Raw genomic sequence first — 25,921 nt, 5'->3', positions numbered from 1 at the left:
GAGGGCTGTCTGTGCAAAACCACTTATCCTTTCTGCAGTCTCATGAACTTCTAGCAGTGTAACTGATGCAGTGTAGGAGTAGGAATGAGTGATGAAGTAGAGAAGGAAAGGGCTGCAAAACCTGCTGTTGCTACTGCTCCAGAGACTGTGCTTTGAATCTGTAAGGTGATTAAACTTTGCCTCTATGAAGCTTGCTTCATGCTAGCACTGGTGTTTTAAAAGGGGCAAAAGATTACAGAGATACTTTGCTAGTGTCTTCTGGTGCAAAATCAGAGATTAATTTTTGTTGCGTCTGAAGCCTTGCATCTTCCTGAAATACACTGAGTTCTTCAATGAGATTATATGATTCTTGGTTCTGTACTGTCTTTATAGTTTGAACTAATTTAAAACCCAACCTATGTTTCATGTACCTTTGACTTGAGGGATACCTGGCAACTTGTTGTTTAAATCTCCATTGAAATATGCAGGGCTAACCAGTTTCTGTCACAGATGAGACAAACTGGTAGGAGCTGTTTTGTTCTTGCCATCACACCACAAGCAGCAGCTGAAGATGTGCATAGGATGACTTATTTCAGAAATCACATAGCTTAGCAGTTGTCAAAAGGAGGGAAAACCTTCAGTCTCCTGTTTGCTTGTGATGATGGGATGCACAAACTGGAGCATAAGTTTCCATGCTGGAGCTTCTCCTAATATTCAGCAACATGATAGGCAGGTAAAATGTGGTAAAATGTTGAACCTTTTGGTTTGGGATGTTGGTTTTTTGTGTTGTTTTGGTTTTGCTGTTTTTTCTCTGTGGACTGCCATGAGTATAAATGATCTACATTGCCTCATGGAACCCTTGTTACCAAGGGAAACAAATTCTGTAAAATTAGCCTATTTTGTTAATTTGGGAATGAATCAGAATAAATGGTTCTTAGTTTGTGTCTAGAAATATTTCTTAGAAACAAAGTTTTGACAATCCTTGAAGATGTATGCTGGTTACTGTAACTTTTACATTTACATTTGTCTGCTGTGGGTGGGGAGTCTCTTGTAGCCTTTCTAAAGGCAGAGTCCATGCTTTCCTCCTGTTATCTTGGCTATTAAACCTTGATAGTGCTGACATCTGCCTTGATAGGTGAGTGGATGTCATTCTTGAGAAAAGTAAATTTAAGGCAAAAATAAATGGTGAAGGATTTTTTTTAAATTCTTCTTTCTTTTTAGTAGTTGAACTAGCTGTTTTGGTTTATTTTCTCAAGGACCACAGGAATAAATCTGAACAATGCAAGGTTGAGTTGCACCTGTAAAAATGGATTCATTTTCTTAGCTTCCTCCTGTTCTGCACAAAGCCACAAGCAGCAGAAGTACTGGAAGAGCCTGCTGCGTAGGCTTATGCTAACCGTATGTTAACTTTGCTTAAAAAAAATTAAACCCTACCTCCTGCAGAACTTGATTTGCCATTGAGAAGAGCTTTCCACTTGCTGGGCATGAAGGAGAATTTTTCAGTCCCTGGCAATTGTGCAGAGAGATGGCTATTGTTATTGGCTCAAAGACTGTAGAAAGAACTTTAATTTCCCTGCTCTGTTTGGTGCCTCTGCAACTCCAGACTGTCTTTCAGTGCAAATATTTAGCTGACTGTCCACTGTTGCCTCTTCTAGGTTCCTTTCATTTTACATTTTATTCCACTATCCTTGTGGTTCTTCTACATTGAGGGTTTGGAGTATTTTTCATGAGGTGTTTTTGTTTCCAAAGTAATTTTCTTTTTTCTCTGGGTCATTTATGTATTTGTCTTCACTAATGTTTGCAACATCTCCAAACATAGTGAATTTACTCTGTGAATTTAACTAACGTGCTGTTTACCCTTTCTTCCAGATCCAGTTTCTGATCCTACTTCCACATTTGGGAGTATGCAAGGGACAAACACATCTCTTTGCGTAGCTTGACTGGATATCCCAAGACTAGGATGTTAGTATATTTAAACATTTTTTTTTGCATTAAAATGTTGCCAGTATCTTAATTGCACATAGACTATTATTTCTTAAATGTAATTAACTTTATTGGCATTATGCTTATTCAGAAGCTTGCTGCTAAAAACATTCTGCAGTCTGACTAGTGCTTATTGGTGAGTTTAAAAAGGGTGCAGGAGTAAAAAGAATTTCAGGGTTGCTTTTTAAATGAGCTTATTTAGTGTTACGGCTTTACCACTCATTCTTGAAAGTGTTGGCTCTTTGTATAATAAGATTAACTGTAGGTTAATCCATGAACATATAAAATCTTTAGACTATGTTCAAGATAGTTATGAAAGACCATTCCAGACTTCTGAGTGCATGAAGAGAGATTTTTAAGTACTTGAAATAGTCAAATATTTATAGAAATACTTGCATCAAATAAGTGTCAATAAAACCCAAAATTGCACACTGAAGTCTTCTTTGATTCCCTGCATCACAGGTCGTATAATTATTCTGGGACTCATAAGGAGCCAGTTGTCTGGAAGAGTAAGCCTTATGCTGAACTATTTTTGCAGATTTGATAATGCAGCTTTCTTAAAAATGTGTCTTGTGATTGTATCACTACTACAAAATGAGATATTGCATGTTTTCTGTTACTTAAGTAATTGTATGGAAATAATAAGCAATTCAAAGACAAAGTCAGCATTAAACTATGTGCTGTTTTGAAAAATGTTGGGTCTTTGACTTGACTACTCTTGGGAGTGTTCCATGTGTTCAACTACTACTGTATTTAATTGAATTGCTTATTGAACACTAATATAAGCAAATATTTAAAATACTGAAGTCACTAGGATGCTGAATACAGTGTTCATTGTGGAGCTGTGGATTTTGCAGGTTCCTTTCCAGCCTTAGTTTTCCGTGTGCTTCTGTTATTTTTCCCCTGTAAATGAAAGGAAGCCTTCATGAGGTTTGAATTTCTTTTGTTAAAACTGCTGCTGACCTTCTTGGCTGTGATTTTACAGTGATTAGATATAGTTTCTCTGCTTGGATTTTAATTGGTACTGTTCAGCTCTGTACGTGGGTAGTAAATCCAGATAAAATTGCAATTCTTCTTTAGCTTGGCTTCATTGGCAAAAGAAGAACTAGTGCGAGTTGTTCTGCAACACTTGTTCTAGTATCTCACTGCATTTTGTTTTAGTGTCTGATTTCCTTCACTCATGCCTCTGGTATTATTGCTGTGGTTTTATAGAAAAGTGTGTTGTAGTTGCTACAATGTGTTCTAGAAGTCTAATATTCCTTGAACTTGGAAGTATTTCTGGCGTCAAAGATAACTTTTTTGAAAAGCTGGCTATATTTGAAATAATTTTCAGATTACTTAAGATATGAATTGACAGTAGTGGAGAGCAGGGCACTCACATGAAGTAGTTATTAATTAATGTCTTGCACACACAGTCATCAGTAATTTACTGTTCCCTCTTTATGCCATACTTTGCTCATTACGTGTGCATGATAGTGTTTTTCTTTTAGAAAAGCTTATGTATGAAGAGTTCTGTAGGGGAAAAAATGACCTTAAGGGAAAATATTTACAAAGTGTCATAGACATCAACAAACTTTGTTAGTGCTACTGTCGACTTTTAATCCCTTACAATCAGATGATGATTAGGGTGTAGCCTGCTCAGTTTGCATCAAATTCCTTTGCTGTTTATATAGCTGTACTCCTGGCAGTTCCTAGCTGTGGATTGGGAAATCCATTTCTGAGATTTTGCTCTGGAAGAACAGTAAAGAAGTTACAAAAAGAGCTGTTTTGATTATAAATGGACAGTGATACTGATCTTAAAAGCTAAAACTTCTAGCATGGCAGCACTCAAAATTGGGAAGCGTTTCTGTTGTTTCTTCTTATAAAGGTTGTACCAGATACTTCAGTTTCTGGTGAATTTAGCAATACAACAGAGTGGGCAAGCTTGAAAAGGTTTCTGTATAGGTTACCTGGAAAATTTAATTCTGATTTGGAACAAAGGACTAACTTCTGATTTGTAAGGCTGAATGCTCTCCCAGTTTCTTCACTTGGCATCAAAGAATAGGTTTCAGATCTTCTGATCATCCTAGTGATGATAGTGACTTCATTCTTTGAAAGATCTGAGGGAGGTGTAGCAGATTTACTAAGACCTTTTTATTGAGATACTAACTGTAAAATTAGAGCAAGACTGGCTGTTGTAGAAGTCTTATCTTAGGATGTGTTGATTTTGTAACAGTTTGATGTTCTTGACTAGAATTAACTGTTAGCATATCATGAGATTCTGCTGCAACACAATGACATTGAGAAACTTAGTGTCCAGGAAGTATGGGACTGCTGTCTTCTCTCAGATCACAAAGGATGATTTGAAGAAAAGAACTTCAGCTAGATTGAAAACAAATGAGTGTGAGTATAGTGTGGCCTTAACCAAAGTACAGTGGATTAAACATTTGACTAAAGAAGGCCAATTATATATGCTCTATTTCAGGAATTCCAGAAGGTCTAGAATAAATGAGATGGAGAAGACAGCAGTGTCAAAAAGCTGTACATAACTTCTTGGTTAGATGAAGACTTAAAAATGATGATAGGAACTGCAATTACTATGTGTATTACTCATTTACGTGTAGTATAAGCTGCTAAATATACCATTAGACACCAATTTCACTGTAGCTATCCAGAACAGATACTTGGGAATAACTTTGAAATCCTGACTGGACATCATGAAATCTGTGTTCTCTATCATGTTACTTTTGCATCAACCAAATCCCAAGGGATCTTTTCCGGCTATGATCTTCTATTCTGATCCAATAATTATTTCAGATATCTGTCTTTAATCTGAACAAGGGAAAGGCAGTCTGAGAGAGTGAACAACTAAGTTGGACAGATCTTGATTTCTGCAGTGTTGTTTAAGATGTCCCTCCCTGGTCCTGCCACTTGTTCCTGCTGATGTAACTGGATGAGGCCAGGAAATTGTTCCAATCTAGAAAAAGGCAAGCAAAAATGATTATTTTTTAAAATCTTCTGTATGTTCTTATGTAGTAATTTATATTTACAGTCAAAAGTGTGATTAGAAATGCTGATGGTTAAGCAGTCTGAGCTCAGCTTACAGAATTGGTGATATGTGTCTGAGGCTAAACGGTTAGTAAGACTCCAAGGGTTGCAACATGAAATGATGGTAGACATGATGTGACATCAAAAGTGAGAGAGAGATTTATCAGTCACTTGCTCTTTGGGAAAATTTCACTAAACCCCAAAGGTCAAGCTTTTTTACAGCTATTTACTGTGGATTTCTGGCATCTGAGTGTAGTTATTTTTTTAGAAAAGGTTTACTGTTCCTCATCTACACTGAGTAATGTTCCATCACATCTGGCAATTTCAGTTCCCGCAGTTAATTTCAGCACCAAATTGTTTTTCTGCTGTAATATTTTGTTACAAAGTTGTCAGCAGCTGTGCTGATTCTTTTCTGTTTCCAGAGGAATATTAGGGCTTGCAGTTTCTTTAGAGCATAGGCATAACCCAAGGTATGACTGAAGGACAGCTTAATAATATTTCTGTTAGTATTTGGTTCTGTTGACACAAGAATAACAACAGTAATACAGCTGTATCTTCCTTGCTGTATGCAAGAGTAGTCATGTGCTTACTTTGTATCTTTGTGTTCTTAATAGTACTGCTGTGCAAACAACTATAAAGCTGGAGAGGATTTTTAGGCTTAGTTTTGCTTCCTTTGGGTTTGCACGTTGTGTTGTAGACTCATGGAATGATGCCTCCCTTGATGTATACTTGCAAATGTGACTTCAGTGATGACAATTAGTCATTATAACCTGCCCTGTAGCTGGTATGAATTCTGTGACTTTCAGTGTTAAGATACTCCGCTGTGTGAGTGGATTTGTTTCCAGGGTTTTTGTGCAAGGTATATAACTTGTGACTCTCTGCCCTGTTTTCATTTACTCTTTCATTTTTGTGTAGCTGCCTGTATCACCTTCTGATTTTGCCTAGATCATCCTTCCTTTTGAGGCAGAACTGAGCTGTCCATCTGAAAAGGCTAAGGATACTTTTCTAGCACATCTGCAAAGCCTTCTCAAAACATCACATGTGCTTCATATTCACTATAGTCATGATTCAGCTTTCTTTCCATAATCTAGATCTTTCTTTACTTTTGTTAGTTTCTTAATCAGAATTTAGATATACTCATTGGTGTAATGAAGTAATCACTTGACTTAGTAGTGTTGTATCATTTCATACCATAAGATTTTTCAGGATGCTGTGAGCTAGCTGGAGTCAATGTGTACTGTTCATTGAGGCAATTATGTAATGGTTTATTGTGTGGAGGTTTATTTTACACCAGACATACTTACAATCACAAATAGCAGAGTAAAAATGCTCTTGGCAATTTTTACCTTACAGGTAAGCTCAGTATATTCACCTTTCAACTCAGAAATGTTCAACTGTTTTCATGGGTCTATTCATTGAAGGTCATCAGATTTTCAATGATTGGTGATATAATTATGTTTCGTTTCCTAAACAGAATCACGTTTTCATTCCCATTTACTGATTACTAAATAGATCTAAAAAAATCTCTGTAGAGATGGTGAAAAGGATATCTATAACTTGAGAGCTGAAAGAAAAGAATAATGTATTCAGTTAATTCAGTAATGAATCGTGGTATAAATGGCCTCTTGTGGTAACAAAGTTGAAACTGAGTCACACTGCAGGAGTTTTCTAGATCACAGCTGTGGTTTGGTAGATGCTTTATCTGCTGGCAGTCTTTGTTTAAGTGGATTCTGCAGCTTGTACCTACTGTTTCTGGGCTGATTTTTAGCTTTGAATTATTTCAATTAATGTGGTTTCAGTAGGTGACTGTGTTGCAGACAGAACAATGTCAGGCAAAACTGAATTGCTGAGGAAAGGTAACCTCTTCAAACAGGACAGTTGTGGAAATATAGCTCATATGAAATATAGCTCATATCTCAGCTAGTTCAGTTCATCCTCTAGTGCTTCTGCACTATGCCAATATCTCTCGAGGTTGGGATGAAAGCCACTGCTGTCCTGTGCTTCCACATAGCTTCTGTGGGAGAGGGAGGGTTCTTCTGTGGTTTAGACTGACTTGGACCTCTGCTGTACCTGCTTGTGGCAGGTTCCTGATAGCATATGTGACCTGATCTGTGATACGAGTATTACTGTGGCCATGAAATAAAGTGGAGCAGAGAATTGATGCTGTTGCAAATCTTATCTTTCCATGGAAGGCATTTTCCAGGCAGATCAATTTCATCTACTGCAAGGCTTAAGTTTGTGCCTTAGGAACATGGGACATGGGGATAAACAGTGGTAGTTAATGAATGGCACCTTACCTTTGCTTGGGAGTGAAGCATTAACAGATTGTCTCCAATGGGAAAAAAGTTTCAAGGTTTTTATTTTGCTGCAATAAGTAATGCAACACGGTTAAAAATAATAAAAAAAATAGCCTCAAGTTTGAGAAATGTTTGGGTCTCCTTAATTTGGTCCATGCTGATTCGTGCTAGTGTGCATTCTCATTCTTGAGCTATTTGACTCTTCTAATCTGTTTGTTAACTTCCTAGCTAGTTCTTACAGTTTCTTACCAGTGAAAGTTGTACCTGGTTGCCTGGTGGAACTCCATACCTGGAGGTTGAACAAATAAAAAGTTCTTTTAAAAAAATTGAAGATCCTATTCTACCATTAAGTAAAACCTGTATTTTTAAAGGATGTATAGAATGTTGTTATTCTTTGTCATTTTGTGCTGTCAGTATTTTCTGCTTTATTTTCTAAGGTAGTAAAATGCAAGTATTTGCATGAGAGGATTCCAGTTAAGTCCTGCATTAGTGGTGACTAGCTGTGAAGGAAACCAGTCTCCTGAGTCTCCAGCTTGTGAGTTAAAATGTAAACCAGAAACCCACAGTCCCTGAGTTGAACAACTAGCCAGATTAGTGGTGCAGTATCTACAAATTGGAACATCCTTTCTCTCCTGCAAATCCATATGAAGATTATAACTCTGCCTTCCAGAACTATTGATGTATCCTGAGGGGATCTTGAGACAGATATTGAAATGTCCTTAGCTTTTCTTGAATTCTTCTGAGACTTTTGATTGGAGATAAGAAGTTTGCATGCCTTTGTGTAATTTTCTTCTTGATATCAGATCACACACACAAAAATATTCCTCGTGGGAGGGAAGCAGGAGATGATCCATATTTTGCTATGGATCATCTCCTCTGCACTCTGGCAACAAGCTTTATAACTTGTCACTTCTGGTTTTTTGGGGTTGAATTTTCAGTTGTAATCAGTGAGACAACCTGCCAGTTAGAGTGCTGACATTGGATGGAGAGTCTCCTGTCTCCATTTCTTGTACTGTGACACAAGCTGATAGTTTGCTTTGCTTCTCTGCTCTTCCTTGTAGAGCAGAGAGATCTCCCCTGTTCTAGGGTATTTGGCAGGGCACTTTTCCACTGTGAAGGCAAGTGCATTGCAGCTCTGTAGTTCTGATATGTAGCTGTTATGCTGTCATATTTAGCTCATTAAATTTTAAATGCCTTGCTGTGAGTTTGGGATTGCATCAGAGAAAATGTTCTTAGACTTGGTTCTCAGAGGAAAAGGAATAGCTTGGTTGAGAGGGATGTTTGGAGACCAGAGTGAGGATGGTCTGCTGCAGCTTTTTAATTAAAATTCCAATGCTAGTTTGTAATTTTTATAAAGTTCTCCAGGGTTGATGGTCAGTCAGAAGCACTTCTATCAATAGTTCTTGTAGTTTTTTTCTGCTTTTTTGATTTCTCAGCTTACTGCTGTGGTAAGTTACTGCAACAGTGATGTAGTGGCTGTTAGGCAGAACATGCACCTTGTTTGCTTCTTGATTGCTTCAAATGAAGCTTCTCTACTGGAGATGCTCTTCTACAGTGAATAAAACATTATTCTAAGGCCAAAGAATTCTTTTTGTCTTGAGCTCCAAGGGCCTGTTTAGGGGCCTCAGCACATTATATTCCCTATTCTGTCTTGAGAACAGAAAGTGTTTTGGTGCAAAAAGCTACAGAAGAGCTGTGTTGCTATACAGAATTTGGATATATCTGTTCTTTTAAACAGTACCTGTCTTAACATCCTTAGTTCTTTTCTTTTGTGTGCATGTGTCTATATTGCTCTTAAAGAACAAGGTTGATATTTAAGGTCCTCATAACCCTCTGGAGCAGGAGTGTCTGCAGTGAATCCCTGAACAGTGCAGTTTCATTAAGAAAAATGGGGAAGCATGAAATTTGAAAAATTGGTTGAGATGCGCAGCTTTTACTTTGTTTCCCAAGAAACAAAGCAAAGTTGATTTAACTTGTATTTGGAGTCCATAATTGGTCTCCATGCAGATAACGAGATCTCTCATCATAGGTGGATGGGAGTTTCTTTTATTTTGTTGCATGAATAAAAGAATATTCACAACTTATAATTATATGCATGTCATGAGACTTAGTGTATATTAATAACTGTTCTGTGACTTTTTTCCACCTCCCTTGTTGCTTGGTCTTGCTTTTCTATTAAGATGCCTATGACTGAAACATTCCAGTTTAATAGATTTTTGTCCTGAAAGAGACAGAATTCCCGTGTTACACATAGAGTGTAGGATTTTTCTGAATTAATTCCTGCTCCAAATCCCATAGCTGTGGATAAATATAACCAATCTTGACCAGAAAATGTAGGCATGAGAAATCCAGTAAAAACCTGATGTGATGGTGGTGGCTCTTGCTTCAAACTAGTTAATGAGACTCCTAACATGATGAATCCAAGTGCTGGGGGAGAATGAAAGTGAAATAGATCTCAGCAACCAGCCTATGCTCTCCTAAATAACACCTTCAGAGTCCTAGAGTAGGGAAAACTATGATCCACTCCTAGGGTGCATGTCTTGTGTCTTCAATTGGACCCTTATAAAATTAAAGAGTGTCTTATGTCTGGCTGAGTTTGATCAGCTTCCACTTTCAGCTGCTGGATATGGGTATGTCTTTGAGAAGCTGTTTTTCCTATTCCTAGATGTGTGATTTGTGGCTTTCTCCCTACCCCCCTTTCCAAGTAGTGTTTAATTGCATTTGCTTTCGTAAGCAGCCTCTGTGACCTGGGCCTTTTGTTAATTGCTGCTCTTCCTGTCTTTGTAGCTCCTGCAAATTTAGTGACTGCTTTCTTACAAGTCATTGACTAGGGCTGAAATGGCAAATGGCACAGGGCCAGGAACCACTACCTGATGGACCTCACTGCCAGTAGTTTCTCACTGCCACCAATGTTTCAAGAGCTGTTACTTAATTGATTTCTGATGTCTTGTATTTATTTGACTGATTCTTTTTTTCTTTGGTTTGGCTTAGGGGTTTTTTTTTTTTTGTTTTTTTTTTTAATATCTGGTTTTAGTCAAGATGTATCATGCCAACCCAAAAATCTAAAATATTATATCAAATCAGTGGTTAATTAAAATTCTAGTTTTGTAAGACTAATGAGAATTTTTGTAAGCCTATGTTGATTGACACAATTTTTGCTATCAATTCCTGAGAACTGTTAATTGGTTTTGAAAACCTTTACCAATTTGATACCCTGGTACTAGCTTGTTTAATGTGACATTTCAAAGTGTTGGTTTTTTTTTTTCCCTTTTTCTGAGCCCATTGGGGCTTTTACAATATTTCAGGACTTTCTGGAATTAAACACTGCTGCAAATACTCTGAGTAACTCACAGAAAGAAAATCAGCACATATCCATTAATAATATTAATATTATTAACTTACAAATGTTAATAACACCACCTTGATAGATTTTGTTGAATGCTTATATGCCATTCTATTGAATGTTTTGTAGTATGCCATACTCTTACATATATTAGCTAAAAATCCAATCTCTGTGTCTTGGTTTTGATTTTATCTTTGCTTACTTTTAATCTTCTCTCTGACTTTTGCAACATTTTCTGCTCTGAATCTTCCTGTCCATCATCCAACCACTTGTCTCTTTGTGCTTTTACTCCTAGTCACTTGGGTTTGGGTTTTGTTGGTTTTTAAATCTTTTTCCCCCATTTAGCAGGTCAGGTTTTTTCCCCCATGGTTTTGATGGTTTCTAATATGTTCTTAGATAGTTAAGAAATTTAAACAAAATATATAGGCAGCTAATGTCTTAAGTGACTTGACTAAATTTCTAGCTTTTTGAAGTTGTCCTTTTAATGTGCAAATTGCTATATATTTGGCTGTTTATTATAAATAAATGCTGATGAATCACTTCTCTTAATTTCTGTTGTGACTGCAGTTGGTCCATTGCAGTTGGATTTGATCCTTGTGGATCACTTCCAGCTGTGGATATTCTGATTCTCTTGTTCTGTGACCTGCTGTACTTAACTGCTGGCCTGGGTGGTACTCATTAAGTCTATTGAGGTTTAGTTTATAAATTTATATTCACCAATTAAATTAATATGCACAGATAAGTGCTGAGGAGTTGACAACTATGTATGTTGATTTTAATTTTATGGCCTTGCTATGTTAATTTTTTTTTTTTTTTTTTTAGTTATTAACAATTTATGTAATCATACATTCAGAGGACTTGTAGTCTGTGTTTTTTTTACTACCCCAAAAGGATTTGTACCTGTAAGTTAAAGTCAAGCTTTACTGCTTTGACTAGATATATATCTAAGGCTGAATTTTGTAGTGACTATTCAAAGGTATATTTGAGCTGTGCTGTCTTGAGGGGGGAAAAAAAGCATTGTTTGACATGCTAGGCTCTGTGTCAATGGCACTCCAGAAGTGCATCCCTATCCTTTTCTGAAGATCTTGCATTCCTGTTTTTGTAGTAGAGAATGTGTCTTTGGCTAATCTGCATTACTAGAGATGCCCAGTGACTTCTCTGATACTGTTATCCCAAGGAGCCTGGTGCCTACTTAATGATTGCAAGGGCTCTCAGTTTTAAGGGAGAAGATGACATGAGGGCCTAACTGGATTTGGTTGTTTTTTTTTTTTTTTTGCAAAGGTTAAATTAAACTATTGTGTTAAATTGTTATCTTACACCATTAGCCATCAAACTACAATTACAATTTAAATTTATGACAAAATATTTGGTTACAGATGGGTAAAAATGCAAAGAAAATATGAAAATAAAACTTGTTTAGGTGCAGAGACAAAACTAGTGAAAATTGATAATTCTGATCAAGCTTTTTTTTCCCCCTCTCCTCTTTAATTTCTTTCCTTGCTACTGTTAGCAGAAAAATGGCACAATATATATTCTGATTTTTATCAGAGGATGTTTTAGGGGATGCTTTACTTGTAAAGCTAACTGTTGTTAAATAGGAATAAGTGTGTAACAACCTCTGCATTTAAAAAGATATTCCACCCTTGCTTCAGTACTAAGGGTTTTCTTTCTTTGTTCTGGGTTTTATTTTTTCTAATTCTTCACTTCCTAGAGAGCCTTCTGGAAAAGAGAGATGTTTTACACTTTATAAATTCAGGGATTTTTTTAAAATTAAAATATTTTAAAATAAATTTTTATACTGACATCCAAAAAATGTTTTTCATTGGAAAGGTCACCAGTAACATTTGTGAGAGTTAAATATGTGGTTTCTTTGATTGTGAAGAGCATATCAGAGATCTAAATACAACTGATATTGAAAATCTAATCTGATATATAAATAATACTGATCTCTAAAATAGTGGATTTTTCTTTTTCTTTCTTCTAATTCTGTTATTCCTGCAACTTTTCCACTGGCTCTGCTCTTCAGCTGCTATGAACTATCAGATGCTGAAATACAGATGATGAAAATATAGAAACTGGAATTTAGCAGAGGGAGCCATGTTAATTTCTGTTCCATTTGAAATGCAGGAAAATATCATCTGCCAAATGGAAAAGGACAATCGGTGGGAAAAGAAATGTTCTTTTCAAGCTTCTAAGAGCAGTGACAATGGAGAGAAAAAATACTATAAAAAGTAGGCAGCTCCTTTTTCAAGATTTTGTTTTCAATGTATTCTGCATGATTAACTGTACACAGTTGCTCTTTTGGAGCCCTGAATGACTGAACACAACATCACAGGGCTTAAACTGCCTTTGCTGCATTGCACTTTGCATTTGGGGGGAATAGGGCTCAGCTTTATGGCAGTTTTACCAGTCTCTTAGTATAATTTTTGAATACATTCATACTTCCCTTATTTGCCTTTTTTAATGTCAAACATTGCACATAAGATGTTCTGCTGTTGCTATGCAACTGCTAAATCCAATATTTAATATTAATAAAACCCAAGTGGCATTAGCATCACTCAGAAGAGTGGGCTAGCAAACTACCATCGTACAATATCCAAGCTGTAAAACTTGGCAGGGACTTCAGTGTGCAATTGCATGCATGGCAAACTGTGGGGCATGAGTCACTGGCAGTTACTATTAAAAGATTGATGAGTTTGAGTAAAATTTCTGAAGTCTTTTGAGTTTTATACATATATATATATATAAAATGTAAGTTTTAAACAAAAAGATCAAGAACAAGGTTGGTTAGCTATTTTCCTTAAGGTTTCATTTCAGAGTCAAATTCTAAGGGTCTCTACCCATATGTTAAAAACGTTATAAACTATTCAGAATTATAAACCTATGGGTCAATACCCTGATTCTCCTATTTTTCTTCTAGGTCAGGTTGGTCGGCCCTTTCCCACTGTTCCTGCCATTTCCTGAAGCCTGAATTGGCTTTTTTTGGAGGCAGTGCTACTTCTCTGCCTGACAAGGTGCTGTTCAATGGGATGTGTTTCCAGTTTCTCCTTTTCCACCTTGTTCCCTGATTTCTCCCTATTTCTCTTTACTCTTTGACTGTTATTTCACTTTTTTTTTTTTTTTTTTTTTTTTTTTTTTTTTTTTTTTGGTTCTTGGTCCTTTCTGAGATTATATTTTTAGTGTTGTACCTCAGCAATGCTTTTGCCATCTAAGTCATGTTGCACCCTGCAAATTCTGTAACATCCTGTATCTGATCGCTGAAGATGTTGGTGCACTGACACTCTTGCTGACACCCAGAGGGGTGAAATGCTATTTGTCATTTCCTTTTGAAGGCTGCTCTCCAAAACATAACTTAGATCCAGATAAATTCAGAATTATTTTAGAACTACTTCTCTTTTGAAGTGTAATAAACTATTTCCTTCATAGTACACGATCATTTAGATTTTGACTGATGTCTTAAAGATTGCCATTTTGGGTAATTTATCTGTCCCTGATTCACCCATGCGAGTTTTTCTAAATTTAAGACCATTTTTTTGTTTCTTAATTTGTTTTTTTTATTTCTTCTTTTGCCACTCAAAGACTCAAATAAGTAGGAGAAGCTAGAAGCCTCTGGCTGCTTGCAAATCATTCTTAAAGCTACAAAGCCAAAGGTATTGGAAGGGGAGGGAAGGGCAGGCAATATAGTAAGTTATAGTCTTGAATTTGTCTGATCATTCAATTTTTATACATTTTTATAAGGTGGAATTTGTCTACCACCCTTAAAGTAATCTTTTTACTTTTTATACTTACTCTGCTAACCCGTCTTCTCACAGTACTGGGTAGTTAATAACTCTGAAGACTTTTTACCACCAGCAGGGGGTTAGTGTAACACTGATTGAACTTTTCCAAATAATGGCAGTAATTTTGGTGCACGTTTTCCCTCTTCTGGAACAAACTCAAATTGATTAGATTTATTTTAATTAAGGTATAAATCATGGCATAGAAGTAAACTGGACTGTCTGTGTCTCGGTTGTGGATCTGTGATGGAAATTTCATTCCTTAGTGATATGGCAACTCTGAATCCTTCTTTAATTTTCTCTCCTCAAAACTGCCATTCTTGAGGAAACACTGATTCTAATGTTTACTGAAATTCAGAAAAGTAACGGAATGTCACTGAGATGGAAGAATGTATTTTTTAAGTTGGGAAAATGTACCTTCTGTCAGTTTGGGGGCTTAAATGAGAGTATTCTTATTTGTGTAGAAATTACTCGGTCATGTTGTAGAACCTGCAGCTTCCTATGTTCTTTTCAAAATGGTTTATTTCGATGTTGTAATGTTCTTTGTTTTTAACCTAGCTACTTAGAAAACTACCACAGTCAGTGGACTCTAGATTGTGCTGTGATTTATCAGTAGTTCAGTCATCACAATTGACCTGTGTATCTTGTAATACTTGGAGAAAACGTGTTGAGCTCTGTTCTTGGAACAGATAAATATAGAACTGCTATTGTGAATATTGTAGTGATGTACTAATCTAGAAAGCTAACAATTGTTTTATTTGCTTTTAGGGTTTGAAAGTATTCTAGAAGGCCTGTTTGGACCTGGATTATTAAAAGATCTCAGTTTGTTTAAAGGTATTCAATCTCTATGTTTGTATCTTGTTCTGCATTTCTAATGACAGAAGCAGCCTCAGCTCTGCCTCTAGAAAATGTGTGTTACCGTGGTGATTTGTGCTTTTTTTTCCCCCTCCCCCAGGCAGTGCTCACAGTTAGTTTCATATTGGCTAAAATTACTAATGAGTGTGCGTTCATCTTTATGTAGCTGGGAGTGTATTTTGCAGTGCTCAGAAAAACAGATTTGTTGTGCATAGATAAAATGTATATAGTTTGGTAATCTGGGGATTTAGAAAAATGGCCGAAATGAAGCCTGAATCCTCAGAAAGCAGGCAAGAATGTTGTGAAACAGGTATTTAATTCAGCATTTCTCTTTTGGCTCCAGTTGTATCGTGGTTTATGAATATGAAGTAATTTGCTATTCTTCTGATTTACAGACTGTGAGCCTGAAGGTGTTTCTGATTGGTCTTTTGATGAAAATTGTCTTTTCTGCTGCCTGAGAAGAGAAAAAGTGAAGGTAACAATGCAGATGTGTGAAGCTAGTAGTTTTAGGGGAGGGACAAAGGGAGGGAGTTTGCTGCTCCTAGTTAACTGAATATGGAAAATCTGCAACCTCCTACCCTTTCTTCTCCTTTGGAGAAAGGTTTTCTAAATTAAAATATGCAACTTAATGAACAAACTTGTCTTTTCTCTGCAACTTTTTCTTTGTAGTATGTAATGCAGATGGTGGGTTTCTTTTTTTTCCCTGTGCATTACCTCTTTCTGTTTGGTGTTTTTTATTTGTTTTGGGTTTTCTTGAGTTCTTTGTAAGGGATCTTGTTGGGAATCATAAACCTTTCGCAAGGGAGCCAGACTGTGGCTTGTGCATGTTTACTACAGTCAGATGATGGACTTACCTTCTGTATGGAAGTGTGGTCCATTTTAACAATCTAAAATCTTGTTCTGTATCTTGGAATCTTCTTCCCCGTGGGCCATATCCTTTTATTAAAGTGCTCTTCTGCATGGTGGTTTTTGTACTGTGCTTGTTCATAATGAAGTCAAAACCTAAACACAGACAAGTCAGGTTTGCCAACACAATAAACTTGCAGTTTATTTTCTAAAGGCAATTATAGTTGTATATAAAACCAAAGCTATGGTGCTATACTGATTATTGTTCAGCCCACATATTGAAATTGTGATTGTTCTGTAACATAGGAAGGATCATCTGTCTTGGCAAAACTTCATTTATTGGAATTTGTAACTACTGGTTCTTCCTGTGCAATGTAAAACAACACCAGAATGGATCTCTATCAACTTAGGAACAAAACAAAAGTACTCTTTCCTCTGCAGCAGCTAACATGTAGCTGCATGGCTTGTCCATAGAGGAAGTACCTTGTGGCATTGATACTTGCCATGCTGCCAGTTCATGTGTGTTTCTGTATTACAGCTTTTATTAAGGCAAAAGAGGAGTTTTAGGAATGCTTGCATTTAGAACAGATGTAAGTCATAGTTATTTCATTGAGACTGACAGCAGGTAACATGTATGTATGCTTGTTGTGTAAAAAATTCTGTCTTTTTTCTTACCTCATCTCATAAAAGAATAAAATCCGGTGTTAAGCACAGCTCTAGTTAAGCCATTGAATTGATTCAGAAATTAATTTTGTGGTTGGTGAGAGACTGGTCATAGTGTGGGCCAATTGGACAGTGTATGGGTAGGTATTCAAAAAGGCAGTCTTACTGCCCTCCAGCCACTCAGTCCATTCTGTTGGGTTTGGGTAGTTTGGTTTTTTGGCTTGTCTTTTTGTTTGTTTTGTTTTTGAAGGAATAATGTGTGTCCTTTCAGGTCTAGGGGTTTTTTGTGTGTCATCTGAGAGACGGTAGGATGGGAGTGCTTCCTTTCCCCTGTGCATGCAGCAGATTGCTGCCCTGCTAGCACTGATATCATTAGCTTGCAATACAGAGTTAAATATGGTTCTTTTATAAGAGCCTTCAAATAGTGTGAATTTGACAACATCTTAATTTGAATTATAATATCAGAGACCAAATTGTTCGAAAAAAAGGTTGTAACTTAATTTGTTATTTAGCTAAATAATAGTTTTCAGCTAATTTAGTTCAACTAAATTTGGGATGGTACTAGTTTATTTGACATCTCTTCCACTGAACATCTGAACTGATCTTTAATTCTTTAGGGAGTTGCAGGATGTTCATGTTCATCCTCACACCTTGTTTGGAAAAGAACTGGGCAGGGTGGCATGGTTTGGATTGGTGCTTGCATAAGTGCTGAGTTACAGAATGAAAAGGTCTGTAATTGATGCTGTAGCTGGGAGTGAGATAACCTCAAACCATGTATTATGCTAGCATGTGGCTGTGGCTGGCCTGTTTTTTGGGGTTTTTTTGAGTACATAATTACCAATACCTTCTTTTGGATTTGTTGAATAATCAATGTACTTGATTTTCACCTGTAAGTGACATGTAGGAACATAGTGTAAGAAGTTCAAAACCAATAAATATCTTCAGGGTTTTTTTTATGGATTTCATTTGCCCATAAGAATTGCCTGTAACTTAGGAGACCAGTAGTTGTGCATAAGTAAAAATTAGTTCTGGACTTTAGGATGAGAATTGGAGGCCAGTATTAGTTTATTGGCAGAGCTGCTTACAGGGTAAGAATCTACATTAGCTGTCCCACTCTTTCAGTGATAGTTGTTACTGCTCTTGCAGGCAGTCAAGTTCAATTACATAACTTCTTCAAAGGATGGAAAACCATCTGCTGAAGTATTCTAAAAAGATTAATTTATTTGTAGCAGCAGTTCTAATTGTAAATACTGAGCAAATACCTGCATTTTTTGGCAGTCAAAATACAAGACAGGTTTTGATAGAAAAATGGACTTAAGTGTCTTCTTTGAAAGAGATCATAAAATACAGACAAAGTAGGGAGCCAGCATCTTCCCAGATATATTTTTCCCAAATCCAAAGGGTTATGTCTAGTAATGTAGAACTTCTAGAAACTGGATTTTTTCCTTTTCAGAAAAATTGTGTGGAATACACAATTGTTTCTGTATGGTGTGATAGGAGAATAGCTGGCCACCCATAGTTCTGCTACCAGGTTATTAACATGGGTGCCTGTGTGCAGAAATGGACAGGTACCTTGAAAGACAAAAAAAAAAAAAAAAAAATTTAGCAGCTCTGTCTTCCTCCATGAGGTGAGAGAAAGATTGGGTTCTATGGGACCAAATCTGATAAAGTCACATTTTGGTAATTTGTGGTAATTCGCTATTGCTTGTCGTCTTTATCACTTTTCCTTCTAAAAGGTTGTGGTACAGCAAAGACACATCACTTTTGATAGCTTGAAGTGTACTTGCCTTATCTCTTTTTAATTATGATTCCTAATTTTTCTGTGTAGTTTGTTAAATAATCTGACTAAGCTGTGGTTACAGGAGAGATCTTTGGCTCCATGTAGAATGTTTGTATCAAATGAGGTAGTCTCTAGTGTCATTTCCTCATAGATGGAGATGAAACTTAGCTTAAGAAAGGCCAGAAGAAAGGAGAAACTGGAAAATGAGTTCTTTAAGAGTATTCAGTTGAGCATGTTCATGTGGAAAAGAAAACACTATTGTCTACAGTGACATAAAGCAATTCATGTGTGTTAAGAGAAAAAATGAACACACACACATGGACACACAACTAATCTCATTAGTTGGTGAGAGCAGAACAAGAAGGATAATACTCCTAAACACATTAACTATTTTATAGATATATTTAAGCTACAAAAATAGCAAGAGAGACAATGACTTCTAGGAGCATATTCTGGATTGTAGGCTGTTTGATGCCAGAAGATTTATTCTGGTCTGCAAAATTCTCTAAAATACTTGGGCTTTATTGAAAGGACCTCCCACAATTCTTTAATTTGTGAAGAAGTGTGTTAAGGTACAGGATTTGAAGAAGTTATTTTAAAATTCAAAATTATTCTGTTATAATTTGGGTATTTTTCAAAGCTTGTAATTTTTTACACCAATCTGATGACCTTTGACTATGGAGGAAGATAACCAGTAAGATATGAACTGTGGTAAATGTCTGAATAATTCTGAAGAGAATTTATCACTCATCTAAAGCATTAACTTGTAGAATAATTGAAGATGGCAAAAGAAATGTCTGAAAATGAGTTGAAGTTGCAGAACTCTTACAATTTTTGATGGCTTTAGAATGTGTTTAAGCCATTAAGCTGTGTACAGAGTTCTCTAAGTGTGCTGGAGCATGCTCTAAAACATTTTAAATGGATTTCATCACTTAAAAAACTCAAGCATTTAGACTGTCAGTTTTGTATTGTGTCATTTTAAAATAATTTGATATGGAGGCTAAAACTTGAAAAGATTGTTTGTGATAATAGTGTTTAGTAGTAATGCAGGGTTGCAGCTGTTCTTGTGCTTCAGTGTTAATGTAAGCATATTGTGGTTCCACGCCACAATACGCTTACATTTATATTCCACTGATATATTTCTTTTCCCCCTACTATAGCTAATAAATGATAGTCAATAGCTATGGATCAGTTGTTTGTTTTGAATTTGATAAATATTATGTCAGTCTTCTTACTGTAAAAATATATATATTCGGTAAGTGAGGGAAGTCTTAAAACTGATAAAACCATCTGAATTTTTATTAATACTAAGCTGGGAGCAGTTGTAGATGCTTTAAAGGACATGCTCAGAATTAAAAATTATCTTGATAAATTAAAGACAGACCTGTTTTGTCAAGCCACAAGTTACAGATATCTTAAAAGTGACAGGGTTGTAAAAGTAGTAAATGACTTTATGGACTCTTTCAAGAGAAGAATTTGTGTTAATACCAGGAGAGGAAAACCTGAATGCTGGTGAAGCCTCAAATGAACAGAGTATTTTGAGAGATGTAAGCAAACTGAATAGAATTGGAATGAAAGCAATAAGAATGATACTTTCTTGCAGGTAGAGGGAAAGAAATGTCTGGTACCCTTAAAGCTTGTTTGCAGTAAATTGTTCTTCTTTATGTTGGCTATGAATTAAAAAAACTATACAATCTTAAGGAAAAAAATCATTGGAGAAGACAACCTAGGGATGCTTTAACATTCCCTTCTTACTCAGTGTTCCTGATTTTGTTTGCGGTATGGTGGGAGGCTGGATTTTATCCCTAGGGTCCATGGGTTGACCAGTCAGCCACAGGTGGTCTCTGGGCAGCCTCCCTCCTTTTTCTCCCTGAAGATGGATAGGAATTATCTCATCCTATTCTAGATTGTGGGCTCTTGCGATTCCATCTGTGTGTGTGCTGTGGCTTAAACATGAAACTGCTGTTTGCACATCTACACAACAACAGCCTGCATCATACAGTTCTCTTCATGTCAGCAGTTTAGCATTTGGAATTGCTGTATCAACATTTCCTACGAGGAGGCTCTCAGTGAGCATCCAGCACTAGTGCTGACGAGGCCAGGCTGCCCAGGACTAGGTGGTCTCACAGGGTCATGCATTGACCTTGAGTTTTGAAAACCTGAGCTCTGACTTAATTACATAGTTATGCTGTTTATTTTAATACAAAAAGAGCGAAGGTGTATTATTCAATAGAGTGATACTGCATGTTCACTGGTGGATTTCAGGAATGCTCTGGGGCATGCTTCCCAACTGAAAAGAAGCACAAAGAGAATAGAAAGAATCCTGTGTTATAAATAATAATACCTAAAAGCAACTGATTGGTTATAAATACCCTGAAAAAAAAACACCCAATGAAAATGCTATCTAGATATTATTGGGTTTTTCTTCTTCCTACTACCTGCATATTGTTACTGAAAACTTTGGTGTGATTTAGGACTGTAGTGTGGGTAAACCTGAAAGTAATGGTTCTAAATAATGACTATTGGGAAGAAATACTAGAAAATGTAAAAAAAAAAAAAAACCCCACCCTAGAAATCAACAACCCCCCACCCTAACAAAAAAAAAAAAAAAAAAAAAAAGCCAACCAACCAGACACTCCCAAATCAAACAAAAACACCTCACTTGTAGAAGTAGAATAGCAATCACAATCAAATACTTAGTGTGAAAGCTTGAATCTTCCTTCTAGGGTGAAAACACCTATGGATTCCTGGAATAATTATGGTACAGTGGATAAGAAAACAATTAAAAACTGCAATAAGCAGAACTATTTTGTCTCAAATAGTCAATGCTGTACTGAGGATGCCCAAAGACTTTTTTTAATTCAAAGTGCAAAGTTAAATCTGACTCTTTTACATAGCTGTATTTCTTTGTTTTGATGTCTTAGCATAAACACTAATAAAAACCATGCATGTAAGGAGATGCTCCTTAATTTGGGGGATAAAAATCAAGCATTGCCATTTTCTTGCTATTATTCCTCTTGTCTCCTGAATACTGATCAAGAGATCCTTTACTAAGCTGTTCAACAGCATAAGCCACTTAGAATTTTTTTCTTCTGGCTGATCCCTTTTTCTGCATTCCTTCTCTATGTAGCAAGTGTACAGCTTTGATTAGCTTCAGTAGATTAAATGGTACTCTTATGTTGCCTTTATATGAGTAATATAAAATACATTTGTTTATGGTGAGGCAGGGTGCTACTGGACTATTTTTCCCCTGAGTTGTCAGGCTAGTATTTACAGTGTCTTGTTATAGATGCAGAAAGTGCTAGGAAGATTTGAAACGCATTGTGTTGGCCAAGGGTTGTTTTTATTTTAGGCTTCTTCCAGAGCTGTAAGTCTGTTAAAGGGCAAGGTGTCAGATCAGGTTGGAAGGGTAATGTTTCCTTGAAGTCTGAACTCTATTTGTCTCTTGAATTGAAAAGTTTTTTGCAATGGTTCATGGGAGTTTAGATAGAGGATGCCAATTAAAGCTAATGATAAGGATCTTATTTAGACAAATCTCTGCATTAGTTTGCAGAGTTTCCTTTTAAAGCAAGCTTCTGTAGAGGCTTAGAAATCTCAATGATTATTCCAATATTTCTGTGTGCCTAGATTACTTATATTATTAGTTATTTTGCACATTTGCTTTTTATGCAAACTGATGAGTTTACTGTTATCCTGGTAATGTCTAAAAGATAATGGAGCTGATCTCAGACTCTCTGTCAATAACTAGGATAGATCCTGCAAAGGCTTTGTCAGATGCAGCAACACAAGAAGAGGATACAAGTGTGTTCTGTGAATTTCCACCTGAAGAGTAATATCTCTCAGAAGATATTTGTCTTGCTATCCAGAAATAACTCTGTTGTGAAATCATGTACAGATATTTAATGTATTTTAGTATCATAGAAGTTCAACTGCATTTTCAGTGTGTTCATAAAATGCCAGTGAACTGCTACTGGTTACTGGTACAGGGATGCCTGGCACAGAGGTGGACACTTCTATTATAGCTGACCATTCATTCAAATTTATATGAAAGAATTAAGATCTGTCTCAACTGTGGCTTCTCCTATGGGCAAGCAGGTTTTCACCTCTGGTATGGAAGAAAGCATCAGTTATTTTTTGAGGCCTTCACTTCTGCAGGCTCTTACCTTCACAGAATCAAAGATATTTTTACTCTCCTGTTACCTCTGTCATCACATGTTCCTTATATTTCTGTTTGTCATAAAATATTGCTTTGTCTCTGTACCCTGAGATAGTATCTCCCTTTGCTTTTGATAGAGAGCTTTTTGGGAGCTGTTGAATCACAAATATGATGTGAAAGCCTGTCCATGTGGTTCAGGCCAGAGTCTACAGCATTTGGTATTATTACCCTTAGCGTGCAGTTCATGTGAGTGCTGTGTTCATTAATTTACTGTGGGCTTGTCATATAACCTTGCTTCTTAAACCTTGTGAAGTTGAGACAGCACAAACTTAAGAATGGCTTATTTCTCACTTATTGTGATTTAGAAATGAATTTCCGTTCTTCCGTTCGAGTCCCATGTGGATATGACTCTGAAATCAACTTATACAGTAGAGGCCAAAAAACCAGATGCAGCCTAGATGTTAGGTAACTGATACTTTATAAAGGTTAACAAAACAAAACACTCCCTGAAGCCAAAGAGTGGCTGTGTATACATTCCTGCAGTAGGTAAATACAGGAATCTTTAATATAGCTTAAAATGAAAGTGGAAGGAGAGGGCCACTAAAGAGATTTTTCTTCTGAGCAGGAGCAAGGCATTAAACTGAAAGAAAGGAGAAAAGGTGTGTGCATCTGGGGGAAGAACCTAAGCATTTAGATTTTGTATTTTTGTAACCTTGTCTTCTAGTTTCTCAAGTCTATTTAAAATTAATGTCTTCTGGAGTCTCACATGCTTAATTACCCTAGTTTGAGTATATTCTTAAGATTACTCAGCTGCTTCCGATTCTGAGAATGTATTTTATTTCATTGTAGGTGTTGGAACAGCTAAGTTAAATTTATTTCACTTAAAAGTAGCTATTACTGAGCTTCTTCACAAAAGGTCCTGTTTGTTGATAATGCTTGGTCATTTTTTGCTTAGTTTGCATGAAGGATATATGGAGTAAGGAGAACTGAGTCTGTTTTGCCTTCAACAGTTATTTCTTGGATCTAAAAATAATAGCCAAAGAACAAGTCCTAGATATGAGATTTGCAGCCAAATTGTGTAAGATATCTAAGTTTTCTTCTTTATAATGTTCTGTGTTGTTATCAGATCTTACAGGTTTCTGTTGCATTTATGTCTTGGGTTATAGTGTAAGGTGTGACCAAAGTATGTATTCTGTCACCACCTCCATCACCCTTGGATGAACTGTTAGTGGTGGGTCCTTTGTAACAGCTGCATACCCCACCTATGAGTGGGGTGTAGTGTTCTGTTTGTTACACCCAGCCTAAGGGTGGTCATCTCTGCTAATGCACCATCAATGACTCCCCAAAATATCCTATGTCTCATAGGATTGCATAATTCCATTGTGAAATTCCCTGCCCTGGGGGAGGTACTGAATGTTCCTGCCTGGATTTGAGGGTGTCTGATCTTGAGGTTTGGGCATTTGCGGGAAGCACCACTGGACCTCCAGGGAAGGACCAGACCTTTCCACAGGACCACTGCTTTGACAATTCCACATCCATCATTTCAATGGGACTGCAACCACCATTTAATCAGACTGCCACCACCACCCTGACCAACAGGGTGCCAAAACCTCTTTGTCAGTTTAAGCCAGTGTTTCTGTACTGTTGCCTTTATTGTAACTTTCCTATTAAATTGTAGCTGCATCTGGAAATCACTTGCAAGGTATTTGTGTGGGGCTAATTCCTCCCTCTGGTTGACCTTCAAACCAGCATGTGTTTTAGCACCTAAAGTGTGACATCCTGAGAGAAGTCGGAATTGCCATTTTTCATTGTATTACAGAAACTGCCTATTCACCATGATGCTTGACATGTTTGCATGGATGTTGCACCCTTTTTCTCTGTATTTTTCCGTACATGGGGAACCATTTGCCAGTTGTGATGCTTCTTTTGAGACCAGGGAGTAGTATGAAAATTGCTTTGTTAGTTCTTTGTCTATTGCATGATAATATCAGTGGCCTCAATCAGAATGTATATTCAGTTTTGTTCTCCTGTCCTCATCTGGGCTGCTGATTCCAGGGCCTTGTTAAAAATCGCACCTAGCCAATGACAGGAAGAGCAGAGAAAGGTTTCTTCTAGCCTTTCAGGCCCAACACAGCAGTTTTTGAAAATACTGAGCTCTGTCTGGATGTCAAGGACAGCATAATCTTGTTGTTAGTGTTGCTCTGTCTTCTCTATATGGCCTGCGCTATGTACACCATGCTTGAAGTCAGGACCAAGGTTGTTGTTGTTCAGCATATGCAGGAGGAGGAGGAAAAAAGGAGCAAATCAGCAGGCACTGTGTCCACACAAACCGCTGCTGAGCCAGGACAGCCTAAGTCAGTAGCAGTTGCTCCTGTTCAGAAAATGAAATTGAAGAGCAAATCAGTCAGCAGAGCGACTGATGAGGAGGCAGCAGACCTTTGAACCCAGTGGAAGAGATGGAGCTGGAGATCATCACTCAGTCTCTATCCCTGGGTGAGTTGTGTGAGCTGCGGAGGGAGTTCACCTGCCAGGTAAACGAGTCTGTTCTGAACTGGCTGCTCTGCATCTGGGATGTCACAGCTAATGACACCATTCTGAAAGGATGTGAGGCTGGGTAACTAGGATTGCTGTCATTGCCCAGGATGTGGCCTTTGATCAGGGGATCAGGGAAACCCAGGAAACTCTCAGCCTCTGGCAGTGGCTACTAGCAAGTAAAAGGGCTAGATACCTTTGTAAAGGGGATGTCCATGTGCAAGAAGGAATATGGAGCACAATGGAACAACATATCCAATGCCTAGGGGAATTGGCGTGCTGGAGATAATTTTTTTGGAAGATGAGAGATTCCCTAAGAGCCCAGACAGTGTCCAGTGTACGTCACAAAAGTGGTTGAAATTCGCATGTTGGACCAGAAATATATTCCCACTACTTAGCAACATTGCAATGGAAGGAAGGAGAGGACAAGGTGGGTGCATTGGTCAACAAACTAAGACTTTACAAGGACGCTGTCACTGCACTGTTATACACCCACATCTTATCTGTGGAAACAAAGCTGGCTGGGCACATCTGGAGCTTGGAAGAGAAAATTGAAGAGGACCACCAGAAACTGAGGAAGGAGCCTAAGGAAGGAATTTACCACATTTTGCCAGAACCAGAAGAGTCTCTGTCATTAGGACCAGGTGTCCCCCAGTCAAGTAGAGAGGATACACTCCATGAGGT

The 25,921-nt window shown here is 37.2% G+C and overlaps 1 protein-coding gene across 2 annotated transcripts in view; it reads left to right on the top strand.

Moving 5' to 3' along the window:
- Positions 1–25,921, top strand: part of LOC110473669 (ligand-dependent corepressor) — a 58,487-nt gene that overhangs the window by 14,977 nt on the left and 17,589 nt on the right. For both annotated transcript variants that reach the window (XM_021536393.3, XM_021536394.3), the window contains exons 2-3: positions 15,174–15,239; positions 15,656–15,735. In XM_021536393.3, the coding sequence (XP_021392068.1) occupies positions 15,174–15,239; positions 15,656–15,735 (146 nt within the window). The remainder of the gene's footprint in view (positions 1–15,173; positions 15,240–15,655; positions 15,736–25,921) is intronic.

Source organism: Lonchura striata, chromosome 7 (genome assembly GCF_046129695.1).
Source record: "Lonchura striata isolate bLonStr1 chromosome 7, bLonStr1.mat, whole genome shotgun sequence".
Lineage (NCBI taxonomy): Eukaryota > Metazoa > Chordata > Aves > Passeriformes > Estrildidae > Lonchura > Lonchura striata.
Note: the sequence above shows the minus strand (reverse complement) of the source record. Positions and strands in the feature narration are given on the sequence as shown.